The following is a 14,968-nucleotide window of genomic DNA, read 5'->3' as shown; positions in this document are numbered from 1 at the left end:
TCTGTTTGGGTATGCGTGATGGTCGGACAAGAGTAAGAGGAAAACGGAGTGAAAGACGGGATCCTCAGTTTACAATACGGAGGCACGTCCATCAGACCGTTCACATGATGGTTTCGGGTGCTATTGCATATGGTAGCAGTTCACCTTTACTTTTCATTAGAGGCAGTATAACAGCCCAATGATACATCCAAAAAATTTTGGAATCTCATCTCGTGCCTTATCGGGAAACTCTTATTAATCCAGTTTTCCAGCAAGACAATGCACGTCCATATACGGCTAAAATGATTACGGACTTTTTTCTACAAAATGAAATCAATTTGCTACCTTGGCCTTCTCAATCTCCAAGCCTCTAACCGATTGAACATGTATGAGATATAGTAGGTAGAAGGGTGCACAATTTACCTCATCCCTCCCCAAACTCTAACGACGCTATGTCATGGAATCCAGTTAGTCTGGAATGAGATACCCCAAGAGGACATCAATCACCTCATTAGATCCATGCCCAGACGTGTACACGAATGTATAAAACTCCTCAGAGAACTGACAAATTATTTATTTATTTTTTGGTTCATTTAAATTTGCTCAATTTTGCAATGAAGTATTTGTTTTAGCACAAGAAACATTTAAATAAAACCATTTTTACGGGGTGTTCTCTTTTGTATGCCACGCAGTACATTTTTACAAAATTCTCCGCCTACCTGAAGCCATGTTTTAAACCAGAAGGATTTTTTTGAATCTAATGGGGAACTCCATTCATTATCGTTTCATTATATTTAAGTAGGGTTTAACATTTTAGCTAAGCGCCTACAGTATTGGTCTGGAGGTTCCCTTCCGATGATCGCATGAGCGACATTGGGTATGGTCGGCAAATGGATGGAGACCGCTGGTAAAGGATGACCTTGTGCATCACCACAAAAAGAATGGGGTCGTGGTGCAAAAAATAAACACGTCGGAGGCCCTAAGTGCCAAGACGAAACAGCAGAATACCCACAAAGAGGAAAATTTTCTCCGGCACTGACGATATAAATCTCAGGGACAATTCCGGGTCCGAGAGGGGTTCCTACATTTCCAAGATTTTTAATGGGTAGGCGCCCCGGTGAATTCCATACTACCCGGCCGATAAGACATTAGGCCGGGTGTCTTTCGAAGATTTTCTTTGTGATAAAAAAAAGGTTTAACAGTTTGCTCACTCATTGTAAAATTTCCACGTCATTCCCATTTGGCCTATAAACGCGTCGTTTGGGCTTAGAAAATGGACCAAACTTGTAAATTCAAACTCATTTCACTTCGCTTGAAAAAGATATTTTGCAACTAAATGTATATTGATTTTGTAACTCGGAATAACGTTAAAGGAAAATCAATCAAACTGTGAAAAATGTTTTAATAAACAAAAACATTGACGATATTTTCCAATGCATAATCTGCAAAAACTGGATTTTTCATATTTGTACTAAACTACAAAACTGAACTTTAACATGTGATATATCATCGTAATCAGAAAAAAAAGCTGAATTCAAATATGGTATCGCCATATTACAGAAGCGGTAAAGTTGGAATAATGCAATGTCAATCATTTTGATTTATCTCGTTAGATAAGCTGGGAAAAAAGGAACTTTTTTTCAGTATTTAATTTTTTTTTGAATATTTTCCTTCGAGTTTCAAAAAAAGGAAATTATGTGTTTAGCAAATTCGTACTTCTAGCTTTCAGCGTTTTTTTTTATAAGCATTTGATCATATGAATTAGGTAGAAGCTGTGAAATATCTTATTAAGTTCTATAAATAGACCTCGTGATCTTTTAGATACGTTTTTATACACGTACGTTTCCAAATTTATCTATACCCCCCCCCCCCCCCCCCTCTGGCTGTGTTCCTATTTGAAGTAATAATTTCTTTTTATTCAGAAACAGCATTAAATAGAGCAAAAACACTTTTTTTTTGTTTTTATTTATTTCTCTAAATATTGTTTACGTCCCCGGCAGGGCAAAAGGGCCTATTTAAAGGAAATTGGAGCACGGATCAAGTGATACCTTGAGTTAAAAGCGTTTTAAAGCTGCACCTAATGACGGAATGTGATTTAAAAGAGATTAATTAGTCTTTGAGTAGAGGAACTATAAATTGAAAAAATTTATGTAAGAAATGCAATGCAAGTTCAGTTTCATAGCGCACAAATAACTAAAAATACTTTTTCGTTAATAGGAAATAGAAGAATAATCCGATGACTAATATAATTTATAATGATAGTAACAACGATAAAAAATATTTAAAAAAGTTTTATTAAACTATCTAGTGACATCATGGTAGTGTCGGCTAGCTTCAACAAAAATAAAAGCAACTTAAATTTTTTCTTTTAACACACACATAATTAATAAATTATTAAGACTCATTTATACAGGGTGAGTCGGGAGGATCGTGCCAAAGTTCAGGAGTGTGTTGTACATGAAAAATAAATGTAAAGAAACTCAAATGTTGTTATCCGATTTTCGTTTGTTTACAAGTTATAGCGTAAATAAAATTAAAACATAAAATTTAAAAAAATTATAAATTTCATAAGAAATTCCATAAATTAATACGTTGGATTGGTCGTGGTGGCCCTATTAGTTGGCCTCCGAGGTCTCCAGACCTCACACCACTAGACTATTGTTTGTAGGGTTAAAACTGAAGTGTAAAGAGTGAAAGTGGACACTCAAGATGCACTGCAGCTGCAGCATTGGAAATGCTGCAGCTGCGATTAAAGAAAGACATGAAACAATCAGGAGCGCAACGAATGCTCTTCATAGACGAAGCCGAAAATGTTTAGAAGTTAATGGCAACATTTTTGAACATTTACTATGATATCCATACGTTAATTTATAGAATTTCTTATGAAATTTATAAACTTTTTTAATTTTATGTTTTAATTTTATTTACGCTATAACTTGTAAACAAACGAAAATCGGATAACAACATTTGAGTTTTTTACATTTATTTTTCATGTACAACACGCTCCTGAAGTTTGGCACGACCCTCCCGACTCACCCTGTATACTATAAGACTGAAATCGAAAACCATTCAATTACACACGTACACGCGATTCGCGTTATTGCTTATATTCTACTAATCTGAACTTGTATTGCACTTTTTCGATTTAATTTCTTTAATTAATAGCCCTCTCATAAATTAATTTCGATATATAATAATCGATACGTAAAATAATTAATCGACCGATTTTAAATCGCATTACACCATTAACTGTATAATACCTTTAAGACATCTTTAGTGCACGATGTTACTTGGCCTACGCTTGAATTGAAAAAGATCGATTCTTTTGCTGTACCAATCACGTAGAAAACATTTAGACAAATAAATAAAACTAATAAAAAATAAAAAGTGTTTTTGCTCTATTTTAGTGCTTGTTTGAGTTTTAAGAAAATAATAATTTGTCAAAAGGTTAATAGGAGGGGAGAGGGAATAATTTATAGTTGCACTGCATGTTGTCAGCTAAAACAAAGAGTCAGTGAATAGCTGAATGTTCCAGTTTAAAGCTATACTGATATATTGGTATTTGTATTCCGATCAGTTCCTGAAGTCTTTTTTGTGCGTTCGAGGACTTTACTTAGCAACGGACGTAACGTAAAATATCTATACTTTTGTGTTTGTGTATTGTGCAGTCCATTTTTTGGGACAGATGTTTTACCTCTTTTTTCAGTGTGTCCAGTTTTTAAAATCTCCCTGTATAAGTGTAAGTTCGCAAAGAAGAAGTTGGCACGTTTCAGCAGTTTGTTTGGCGTACTACGGTTCTAGAGGCGTAAAAAATAATGACAAATATTATATAGGATTTTTTAACGAGTCATAGATCCTTCGCAAAAAATAGATTTTACTACCTACGCACCCTGTTTGGCACGCCTCTGTTCTTCTACGAATTAATTTCTACCAGACAGATGTTACCTCGATTTTCTCACGGTAGATGTATTTGCCTAGATCGCCTCCTTCTCCGGTCTCTGATCACCTGAGGAAGTGGCCACAGTAATGCAGGTCCCCCTACTTCCCACAACGGATCATGCTTCCCCCATGCATCACCACAGACAACCACTCAACAACTTTCCTGATTTTGTTGCGTTGCCGCTTAATTCTTTTATTTCTTTTCTTTGCGACTGGCCCGCAGGCAAAAGCGGGAGGTCCTCCAAGGTACAGCTCTAGGATAGTAGATATACAAAACGGAGCCATCAGAGGGGTGATCATGGAGCTGAATTCGAGGCACTTGGAGCCGGTAGAGGTAGGCCGTTTGATATCTAAATTACAAAACATTGCAACGCGATGAACATCTGGATGCAGGTTTTTCGTGGGGTGCCGTACGCAGCAGCTCCAATTGGGCAATTGAGGTTTGAGGCTCCTCAACCGCCTCCCGCTTGGACAGGGACTCGATTGGCGGACAGCTTCGGCCCGGTTTGTCCACAAAAGTATCCAGATATCAGCAACAGGACGGCAGCTCTTGAGTTGATGCCCAAGGGACGGTTCCAATATTTGAAGAAATTGTTGCCGCTGTTAGAGAACCAATCAGAGGATTGTTTGTTTTTAAATATCTACGTACCTGGGAGCGGTAAGTAAAAAAAAAAAAAAATTCGTTAACGTTAGCAGGCTAGAAAATACAAAAGTGCTGTCATGTAATAAGACGCAAACCTCACTACACCCCAAACTTCAACTTAATCTTACCATTAGACCTAACAAAGCAAAGTCACCAACAAGAAACTTAAAACCAGGATTATACTCCATATACAAGACTATTACAGTAAATTAGTGCCGACCTTCCTGAAAGGCAAACATAAGAACGGGGCCCACGGGAGGCCTAACATCTGCGACTCGGTTTATTATCTAAACTGCGTTCTGGAATTGTTTGGCTAATCGCTCTTAAGATAATTAGGTCCCATTAGATCTAAATGCAAACAACCGTTGCAGGAAATCGGGGTTTCGAGGCCCCCTACGCAGTTTTAGTCTTCGTGCACGGCGAAAGCTTCGAGTGGGGTGCAGCCCATCCCTACGATGGTAGCGTGTTGGCATCGTATGGTCACGTCATTGTCGTTACGTTAAATTATCGTCTGGGAATTCTTGGTAAGTTTGTTTTATTATGAAAAAGCAAATGTTACTTTGTTCTTAGAACGGAAACTCCTTTCAGGAATTCATTGAAACCATTTGAGATTTCGTAGGCTATCTATAAAGTATGAGGGTTTTGTAGTATACCATATGTAGCGCTTGTAAAACGTTTTTAACTTTCATAAACCTGATATTTTTTAAAACTGCTAAAAACACGTATAATTTTGTCTAAAAAGGGCATTTAACGCATTATTTTCGGTGTTCAAATTTTTCATCACCATCCAGCTAGTCTTGCTAACTTTTTATTTGGAAATGCAAGGGTAGCCATTCTAGTATATCAAATGAAAGGTAATTTAATAAGAGATACAACAGTATACTCAAAATTAATATTGAATCTACAGTTCCTTGAAAAAATCAAATTATTTGACACGAAATAAACTAACTCACTATTGGGTCAAAGAAAATTAAAATTCCTTCAATAGATGCTTAAACTGAGCTCCAGTAACAATTTGACAATGGCTCAGTCGTTCCTCGAACTCTTTTATTCGATTATCCAGTGTTGCTCCTTTTTAAATTTTAATTCTGTTTCAATTTTAAAACGTTAAACAATGAAATTTTGGGGTCTATTTTTGTAAACGGAACATTTCAAGTGACCCCACGGGAAAAAATCGAGGGGCCTAAGATCTGGACACCGTGGCGGCCATTCCATTGCTTCTCCTCTGTCAATCCGTCTCCTCGGTGAAGTCTCATCTAGATATTTTCGCGCGATCATAGCATTATGTGATGGTGCACCACATTGCTGGAAGCGAATATTGCTGGCCACTTGTTTTCCATTTTATCCAGAAAAAATTGCGACGATCGCTGAAATTATTTCGTTTTGCAATAAGAACAAGTATGATGCGTTGTTTACGCATCTGTGTGAAAGATGGACCGATGAACTACTATGGGCGACTATATTCATCCATGCATTGAGTTTTTTGCGGGTGTTGTGTATGCAGAGTCTGCATCCAATAAGAGTTGTCTGTAGATCAGTATCGACAATTATGTCGCTGAATAGATCCATTTAAGCAAAACGTGGCTGCATCCGAACGTCAAATTCTAGAAAAGAACCTATTATCCTGAATGCCCTTTTCTTGCATCAATTCACAAAATTCGATTCTGCGATCAAAATCTTCAGGCGTCAACTCTTGAGTAAGAGAAATTTTGTGTGGATAAAGTTTATATCGTTTTAAAAGATTGCTTACTGATTTTGAAGATACATCAAATACATTGATAAGAGTGCTGATAAACGGCAATGGGTTTTCATCGATTGATGAAGGAACGTCTAGTGCTTTGTCGTCATTAGTTGCTGTTCGAGGTCTTTCACATTTTGGAGGAAATTTCACTCTTCTATCAACAAGTCGGTCTGCATATCTCTCATTAAATATGAGGAACGCCTCTTCGTACGTTCTTTTGGTATCTCCATACGTCAGAAAAAAATTAAAATTTCGATTCTTTGATTCTAAGATAAACGATACATTATTTGATATTCTAGCTGTGGTAGATGCCCAAGAAGTGAATTCCATGAAAATCAAAATATTTTGCTTAAAAAAGGGGTTCATATAAAATTATTCCCCTTTTTTTTAATATAAACTCGCTGCTTCTTTATTAAAACTTGTATATTTTATTTATTCACGGAGTCGTGCACGCACAGCTTATTTGCGGCGACATTAAAGGAAAGAGAACGATGAAGGCGTCTTTCCAGTCTTAAGAATGAAAAACACTGAGCACTAACCATGGGCGTACCCTGCCTAGAGTGCAATTAAAAACTGTCTCGCATCGAATTTTAAAGGATCCATCGTGAACGTAATAAAATAATTATTTGTTTAGAACATAATTCATTAATGAACGAATTACGATCTACAGACGTTAGATCAATCCGGCAACCATTCGGGACTTAAGAGCTGCCCATACTCATTGAATCCCCTCTATATAACAGAAAAATGCTATCGTTAGCAAAACCAGGGAATCTGTTGGTCTATGTTACGATTGTAATAGATAAGCTCATATGAAATTTGAATCCCTTCCGGCATCTTTAACGTTAGCTCATGATTATTCATCGTTTTCTAAACGCACCATTCAGGTTGTAGATTTGTGTGTTATATGCTTATACTTTTAGATCAATAGGTCTTTATGGGGTGGTCATGTGACCATAGAATAAAGCAGTTATCATGCAGGATTTCATTCTTTATTAAAGATTCCGACACTAGACGCAAACACTGCTCTTTTAAAATCATAAGAAATACCGCTAGGAAAATTCCTGCCGACGAGACACCGCATGCTTAATCTTCAGAGCAGCGTTGTGATTCCATCTCGCACGATAACGCTAACCAAAGGCGTAACGCAGGGAATGCACCACCCTGGCCTACCTTATGACAAACTAAAAAAGATAATTATTAAATCCTAAACAGTTTGTGTCTAAAAACGTGTGTACACTCATGGATGGAATTTCTAGGTCGTATTGTCTTTTTTTCACTCTTTTTCAAAGTAAAATGAGAACAGAATGTCTGTCTAGGAAGCATAGATTAAAACTTTAAATTTAATTAAGATATAAAGTTTGTCCAATTTTGTTTAAGGAAACTGTAGATACAACTTCAGTTCTAGTATACCGTTGTATCCCTTATGGAATTACCTTTTATTTGATATAGCACAATGGGTACCTTTCCATTCGAAAATAAACACTTAATAGCTATAGCCAGATAGGGGTGAAAATTTTGAACGTCGAAAACAATGTATTAAATGTCTTTTTTATTTAAATATATAACTTTTTATTTAAATAAAACTATGCAAGTTTAAAATATTTTTTTAATATCGGGTGCATGAAAGTAATAACCGTGTTGTAATACTTTTTGCAAGCGCTGTACAGTCTCATATTCCGTTTTGGAATATTGTTCTAGTATTCGAGTGCGAAAAGGTGCACTTTGACGACCAATTAGGCACAATCGATGATACTAAAGAGGCCGGTTGGCTGCGTCCAACCGGAATATGACCTTTGTTTCTTACCATTTAAACAGCCCAGTTGCACGAATTCGTGTCGATTGTTTTGCGTTCGTTAAGACACATAGAGCACATTGTGTCCATATATTTCACCGCTACGACATATAGATGTAAGATTCACGGCTCAAGGGCGGAGAGAAAAAAACACAATTCTCAGAGCACTTCTTTATTCTCCGTGAACCAAAAATGGAATCCCGATACAACCCGGTATCCATACAGAGAACACATCCCCTCTTCGTGAGAGAACCGATCAGAAGGAAGGGCTGTCCACCCTTTTTCCCACGGGTACCAAACCCCTAAACGTCATTCTCACCTACGCTAAAGGAATTTATAAACAACGCTCTCTTCCCACGCTAATCTGGGGAAGAGTTTGGTACCAAAAGCCTGTACCACTGTCAGATAATGCCAATTAATGGTCTTAACATAAACAAGAAATGCGAAGAGATTCATGACAGCCCTTTTACCATTTTCCCGCACTTATCTTGGGAGGAATTTAGAGCCAGACCCCCATGATATTTTCAGATAATTGATTAATTGTTTCAACATGGACAAAGAATGCTCACATGAATATTTCACGATACGAATATGAATTTTACCGGCCTCAAATTTCCACCGAAAAGATTTTATGTTCGTCTGAAGAGGCCTGATGTAAATTCAATTAAATAGTGAATTCTTCTGGAAATTTCGAGACTTGCGAAGTCTAATTATAACGAGCATTTTATTGCTATTACTTTATTGTCTCGGAATAGTCGCAGTTGAAACTATCTGACAATAGTTCTACCCTTCACTAAGGACTCTAATGAACGCCCTTATTAACGTGTCGGTGACATCGTCCTCTTTGGAATCTTGGAAAAAAAATGGAAAACCGAAAATAAACAGGAAACTAAAATGCATGAAAGGTGAATATCAAAAAGGTATGAAATAGTCTAATCTGAAATTCAACGTTTCGATCGCTGAAGAATGAGAGTTTCTTCGATACGAGTCAAGCCATCATTCTAAATGGTTGATTTGGGTAAGCATTTGGTATTCGATATCCCCTTTTTTAAATTGCAGTTGCAGCATTCATGATTACTCCATATGGTGTTTGTTTGTGTCTTACCTATCCGAGCTATACATGGTGGCCGACCAAAAACATTCCACTGAAGTGTTTTGTCTTATGATGTAGGAAACACGAAACGGCTCGGCCCCCTCAATTTTAACTTTGAAGGGTTCATATTTCTTTGGTATAATCATGTTCCTATGTTAAATCTCGAAGTTGGGGCGACTTGCACCATAAAAGCCTTAAGGAATGAAAAGGAGTATCATGTTATATATCGTATTAAAAGGCATTCAATTACCTTTTCAATGCTATTTTATTTCTTAATGTCCGATGATGTTTTAAAAGCGATTTTATCGATTTCACTTATCAGTCATTTGAATTTATTAGATGTTGAAAATGACTACCATCGACCTCCATACGGTAGTGGAGCCGTTGTAGAACGTGCTTTCTGAGATTATTGAACATTTCTGGTTATAAGATTACATTCGTGTACAGTACGTTGCAACAAGTCTTCAAGTGATTCAGGTTGTGTGGTATAACTTTTTGAGTTTAAATGGCCGCGTAAAAAAGTCCAGCAAATGTCGGAAACGTAAACGCCTTCGGCCTTTTAAGCTATAATACGAGGATAGTCCTGGAAGTGTCCAACTTCACATATAGATGGCGCTTTTTAGTCAAAGATTTGCCTGTATTACAGAGATCTAACCGTGAAAAGCTTATGATTGACGTTTGAAGGTGCTACGTTAATTCGTGTTTGTTTCGGGGCCATTTTTAGTAAACGCTATTAGAGATTCTATGAACATGAAAAAATTGGTCATCAGAACGTGATTCGATATTTTCATTTGCAAGGCCTTGGTCTTAGTAACATTGGGCAGCACAGGGTCGTACGAGCTGCCAAGAAGAACTCCGCAGTGGTCGACCTGATGACACTCTTGATTTCCCCACTCTAAGAAACTGTGATGAAAATTCACAAAATTATACTGGAAAACGTCCGGCTAAAATAACACGAATTAGCAGGCGTGAGAGGCATTTTAAAAAGTACTGGACGCCGCATTTTGATCGGACAATTGGACATGAGAGAGCTGTGCCCGAGGTAGGTGCCGCGATTACTCACAACTGAACAAAAACAGCGTCGTGAGGATGTTTGAAGGGAGCGTTTAAGGCAAAGTTTCGCAGCAATAAAGGCGAGTTTTTGCTTCGGTTCATAACGATGGATGAAACATGAATTCATCATTTTACATCTGAGACGAAAGAACTATCAAAACAATGGACTCGAAGGGGAGAATCAACTCCAAAGAAAACGAAAACTGTTCTATCTGCAGGAAAGGTGATGACGTCGTTTTTTTAAGATGTACGAGGCATAATTTTTATTGACAACCTCCCTGAAAGAAAAACAATAAGCGGAGAACATTATATAAATTTATTGCAATATTTGAGGGAAGAAATTGGAAAAAAGCGATCGCATTTGGCGAAAAAGAAAGTCTTGTTTCATCAAGACAAAACATTAGACCACGCTTCCGTCATAGCGATTGCCAAAATCAATCAGGCTGTTTTCTAGCTTTTTCCTCGCCCACCCCATTCGCCAGATTTAGATTATTTTCTATTTCCAAACTTGAAAAAATTGCTCCATGGAAAGAGATTTGCCAATAATGAAGAGGTGGAATCTGAGGGCGATGTCTATTTAGAAACGTTCAAAGCTTTTGACTATAAACGGGATATAGAAACTAAAGAATATCGCCGGGAAAATGGATCAATCTGCAAAGAGACTGTTGAGAAATAAGGTAATAATTACCAATTTTTTTTTCCTTCAAGTGTTGGGTCGGGTACTTCTGGGACTATCCTCGTACTATCTAACTTTCGAAATAATTGCTTCTGCGCTAGACCACCTGTAACTTCATTGGGAGCACTCCAATGCAATTTTCTTCAAGTCCACTGGGACCTCCGTCCTTTCCATTGTTCGACTGTGTTAGGAAGAGCAACAAATCATTCTTAATCCACTTCGCAAAAGCTACTTTGTTTAAGTATTGATCTATGCAGAGTAAACGAATAACTTGCTAGATACAACACATCTCATCTGGTCTCATCCGCTGTATCGTAGAAATCCTAAATCTTGGCGTCTTTTCTACGTGCTGATTTAACTGTATTTAGCTGGATCCCTAATCTCCTATCGTTAGTTGGAAATTAGCTCTGAGCTCGTAAATTCCCTAATGTATAGCTGAGATTTAGATAAGGCGTTTCGGGGATTCGTGGCAATTCAAAAACGAGAATCAATCACACAGTTCAATTCGGGGGAGTGAAATACTTTTTATTCACGATTCGGGTGCAAATTTAGAGCGACATCTGAGATGAGTGATTTATTGTGGGGGAATCGGTATTTTCGTGCGGTGCCAAAACCAATTTTCCTTGGAAAAGATTTTAGACGTCTTGATCGCCGTCGTGTAAAAAACATACGACAAAACCCTGGATTCAATCGGATGGATGGGAATTTTGTGTATGTGACGCCCGATGGGATAAAACTTAATCGATGGCGTGATTCTGTGTTTGGAAATGAGAGAGATTAAGATGGATGTGGCGGGTTAATTCAAATTCAGACGGTGATGGTAATTGTGGCAGGGAGAAAAAGAAAATTCACTTAGCAAAAACCTTAACGGAATCGAGGATAATGATAAATTATGGGTATTGTTTTGATTGCCCTCCAGTTAGTCTCAGTGTCCATTATTTCATTGATGTGGAATTATTAATTGTCATTTCCTAAACGATAGATCAATTTCGGACATACAAAAACAAACCAAATACTAATAAACACTACATAGAGCAACCACCAACGTAGAAAATTAATTTAAAAGAAAGAGATTTGGATTGAGTGCATGATTCAAGTTAAAAAAAAAAAAACGCCTCATCCTCAGCTATTGAAACGGTGAATTTCGGAGTGTTTCACACATTTCAAATATTTACCCCTCATACATCTTAATTCACTACACGGGACGGTGCCTAAGGGTGTTTTAATATATAAGCGAATTCTGTGGATTGTTTCAAGGGGGAAATGCTACATAAATATATGTCCTAAAATGAATCGATTCCGAGATATAGAGGGTTAAATAATAAGAAAAATACAATTCTTTTTTTTGTATTTTCATAGTAGTCAAAGATACGTTATTAAAACTCGACCCACACACAGCAGTCCAAACAGTCCATTTACCTTATATTTAAAAAAAAATGCCGTAACCATAGACGTGCGTACGAGTTACCATACTAATTGAGGAATGGGGGCTACGTCACTGCCAGTAATAAGTAAGAAAGTTCCTCAATCAACATTATCACAACCACTAGATTGGTCTGCGGAATCTCAGCCATGACTTGTTTGGTCCCCAGACCTTAATAGCCTGGACTTTTCTTCTGGGAACATCTTAAGTCATTGGTATACCAGACCTCAGTTAACACAGAGGAAGAATTGCGAAACAGAATGGTGACCTCATGTGAAAATATTCCTGACACTCTTGGCATTTTTGAGACAGTCCACTAGTCTGTGAGGCACAGAGTGGGAATGTTGCGCATTAGCAAGAGGAAGACATTTTCAGCAGTTCCTATAGTTTTGTGTTTATTCAGATTTACTCACTTTTACTATTAGTTTACTAATTTAATGCATATTCATTATTAAGAAATGCTTCAGATTTTCTCTTGCTCCCTTTACACCTTCCTTAATACGCGTCGATAGCTATTTACGCAAATTTTTCATAAATAGTGAAAGGGGAATGGGGAGATGAGAGGATAATGTGAGAGATCCGAAAGTTACAGAAATGAAGAAGAAATCTAGATGTGACATTAGATTCCATACGGGCGTCTCAAGAAAGGGTACAAAGCAAAAAATAGCACGTAACCCAGGAAAACGTAAGACCCTATATGTGGAAACCAACAACTTTGGAAATTTTTTGTAAAGACTCTTAAAAACATAGGAATGAGTAATTTAATTCAGTTATCTTTAGGCATAAAAATTAGATAAAGAAAATAGTAAAAAAAAATTGTCACCCTGTATATAAAAAATGGTGCCTTTTTGAACAATGGGCATATTAGCATTTTTTTCTTATTTTACTAAGTAATACTACTTCCCGAACCATCATGCATGATGATCTGTTACACCTAGTAGATTTGCCACGAAAACGCTATCAAGGGTGTTTCTCCGAGCTCTTAGGGCACATACGCACTAAGCGGCCACCCGTAATGCAGCAGCGCTCCGATTAGGCAATAAAAATGTGTGTTAACTTCCGGGGAAGTTTCATATCTGTACCTCACCATTATGCGGCTGATACGCACTTGGTGCGTATGTACCCTTAGTTGAGGAAAAATATCATTTTGACTTAGTTTGAATCAGAATAGTGTGCAATTCCACCGTTCCAACCTCATCTACCAGTGTGTAAGGGGCGTTATTGTAAAGAAAAACAACGCAAATAATTCGTTAATGTTTTCTTGAAATTCAATGACTTAAATGAAGAACCTGATTGCCGTTTTAGATTTGCTTTTATCAGATCGGACCTCCAGTGGTTCTCTAAATTCTAATAAGTTATAACGTGATTGACCTTTAGAATCGAGGGTTCGGTGTTTGTATCAGAACACGCGAGATACCCGAAGGCAATATCTGCGGAACAGATGTAAGAGTAACCCAAATATGGCAGGATATTCAAATATACCTAAGTGAAATACTAGGAAAAAACCAATAAGATAAAAGGGATTCGCGAGCAGGGATAGCTCGGATCCATTCTCGATTATATTTATCTTCCATATTATATCTGTATAAGACATAACAGACATTGTACGTTATGGAAAAATTTTCATATAGGTATACGAAAACATACATATTTTATGATATATGGAGGTAAATGTACGCTAAAAGAAAATAGGGTTGGGTGCTATTTCAGCTGAGTCCGGTTTTATAAACATGGAAAAATATGAGAAAATGTATTGCCTTTACATCCAGGATAAAACATAAATCACTTCGAACTATTAATTTTCTGGTTACTTAAGAGCTTTTGCATATTCACAGAATTTGCAAAATGGGTCTTATGAAAATATGATTTAAACAACAGGTACAATACATGTGCCGAAGCAACTTATATTTTCTTTTCTTTAAGAAAAAAAAAAAAAAACGTTATTTTTTAAACAAAAATTCCTTCATGTAGCAAAGACCAAATTGGCAATTTAAACGGTGCATTCGCATTGATCACGATATTCGCCATTTAGTGGCCCAAAGTTGGCGAGGCCATTAAGCGAAATTTGCTGAAAAAGCTGAAAATGGTTCGAAGTATATGGATTGGAAATTTTCAGGTTTGTTTAATGATAAGGAAGGTACGGCTTAAAGAATACCTTATTCAAGATTTTTGTTTAATGAAGTACGATATGCTGATAGTGCACTAGAACAAAACTGCTTGATTTGTTATTTACATACTGCAATTGTGGATATAATAAAATTAATCCAGAGATAATATAAATAAAATCTATCAATTTACATTGCAATAATGAGCTGAAGGTTATATTTCCTTTGTGGAAATCCATTTCTGGAGCTCAACCATGAGGACTGACGTAAAAATAAAACAATTGGGCGAAAGTTGCTCAATTTGGAGTTCAAGAATATCCCGTTTTAAAATTTGAAAAATTCATGATAATATTCCTTCGGGGCCCAGTAATATGGAGGTAGTTACTAAAATAAAAAATCTTCATAATTCCCTATGGATAACATTCTAATGGAGAAACGTCTGGTGGCGATATTTAAACCTTCCGAAAACTTTCGACCCGCCTGAAGAGCGTTATGTGGCGGACCATCAACAATGCGTTAGA

The 14,968-nt window shown here is 37.0% G+C and overlaps 1 protein-coding gene across 5 annotated transcripts in view; it reads left to right on the top strand.

The window, feature by feature from the left end:
- The window catches only part of LOC136346742 (neuroligin-4, X-linked-like), a 155,275-nt gene that overhangs the window by 89,773 nt on the left and 50,534 nt on the right, over positions 1–14,968 (top strand). For all 5 annotated transcript variants that reach the window (XM_066296126.1, XM_066296125.1, XM_066296122.1 and 2 more), the window contains 3 exons: positions 3,958–4,252; positions 4,312–4,576; positions 4,933–5,085. In XM_066296126.1, the coding sequence (XP_066152223.1) occupies positions 4,037–4,252; positions 4,312–4,576; positions 4,933–5,085 (634 nt within the window). In that variant the 5' untranslated portion in view covers positions 3,958–4,036. The remainder of the gene's footprint in view (positions 1–3,957; positions 4,253–4,311; positions 4,577–4,932; positions 5,086–14,968) is intronic.

This window comes from Euwallacea fornicatus, chromosome 24, assembly GCF_040115645.1.
Source record: "Euwallacea fornicatus isolate EFF26 chromosome 24, ASM4011564v1, whole genome shotgun sequence".
Taxonomy (NCBI): domain Eukaryota; kingdom Metazoa; phylum Arthropoda; class Insecta; order Coleoptera; family Curculionidae; genus Euwallacea; species Euwallacea fornicatus.
The sequence above is the reverse complement of the archived record's forward strand: the minus strand, read 5'-3'. Positions and strand labels throughout refer to the sequence as shown.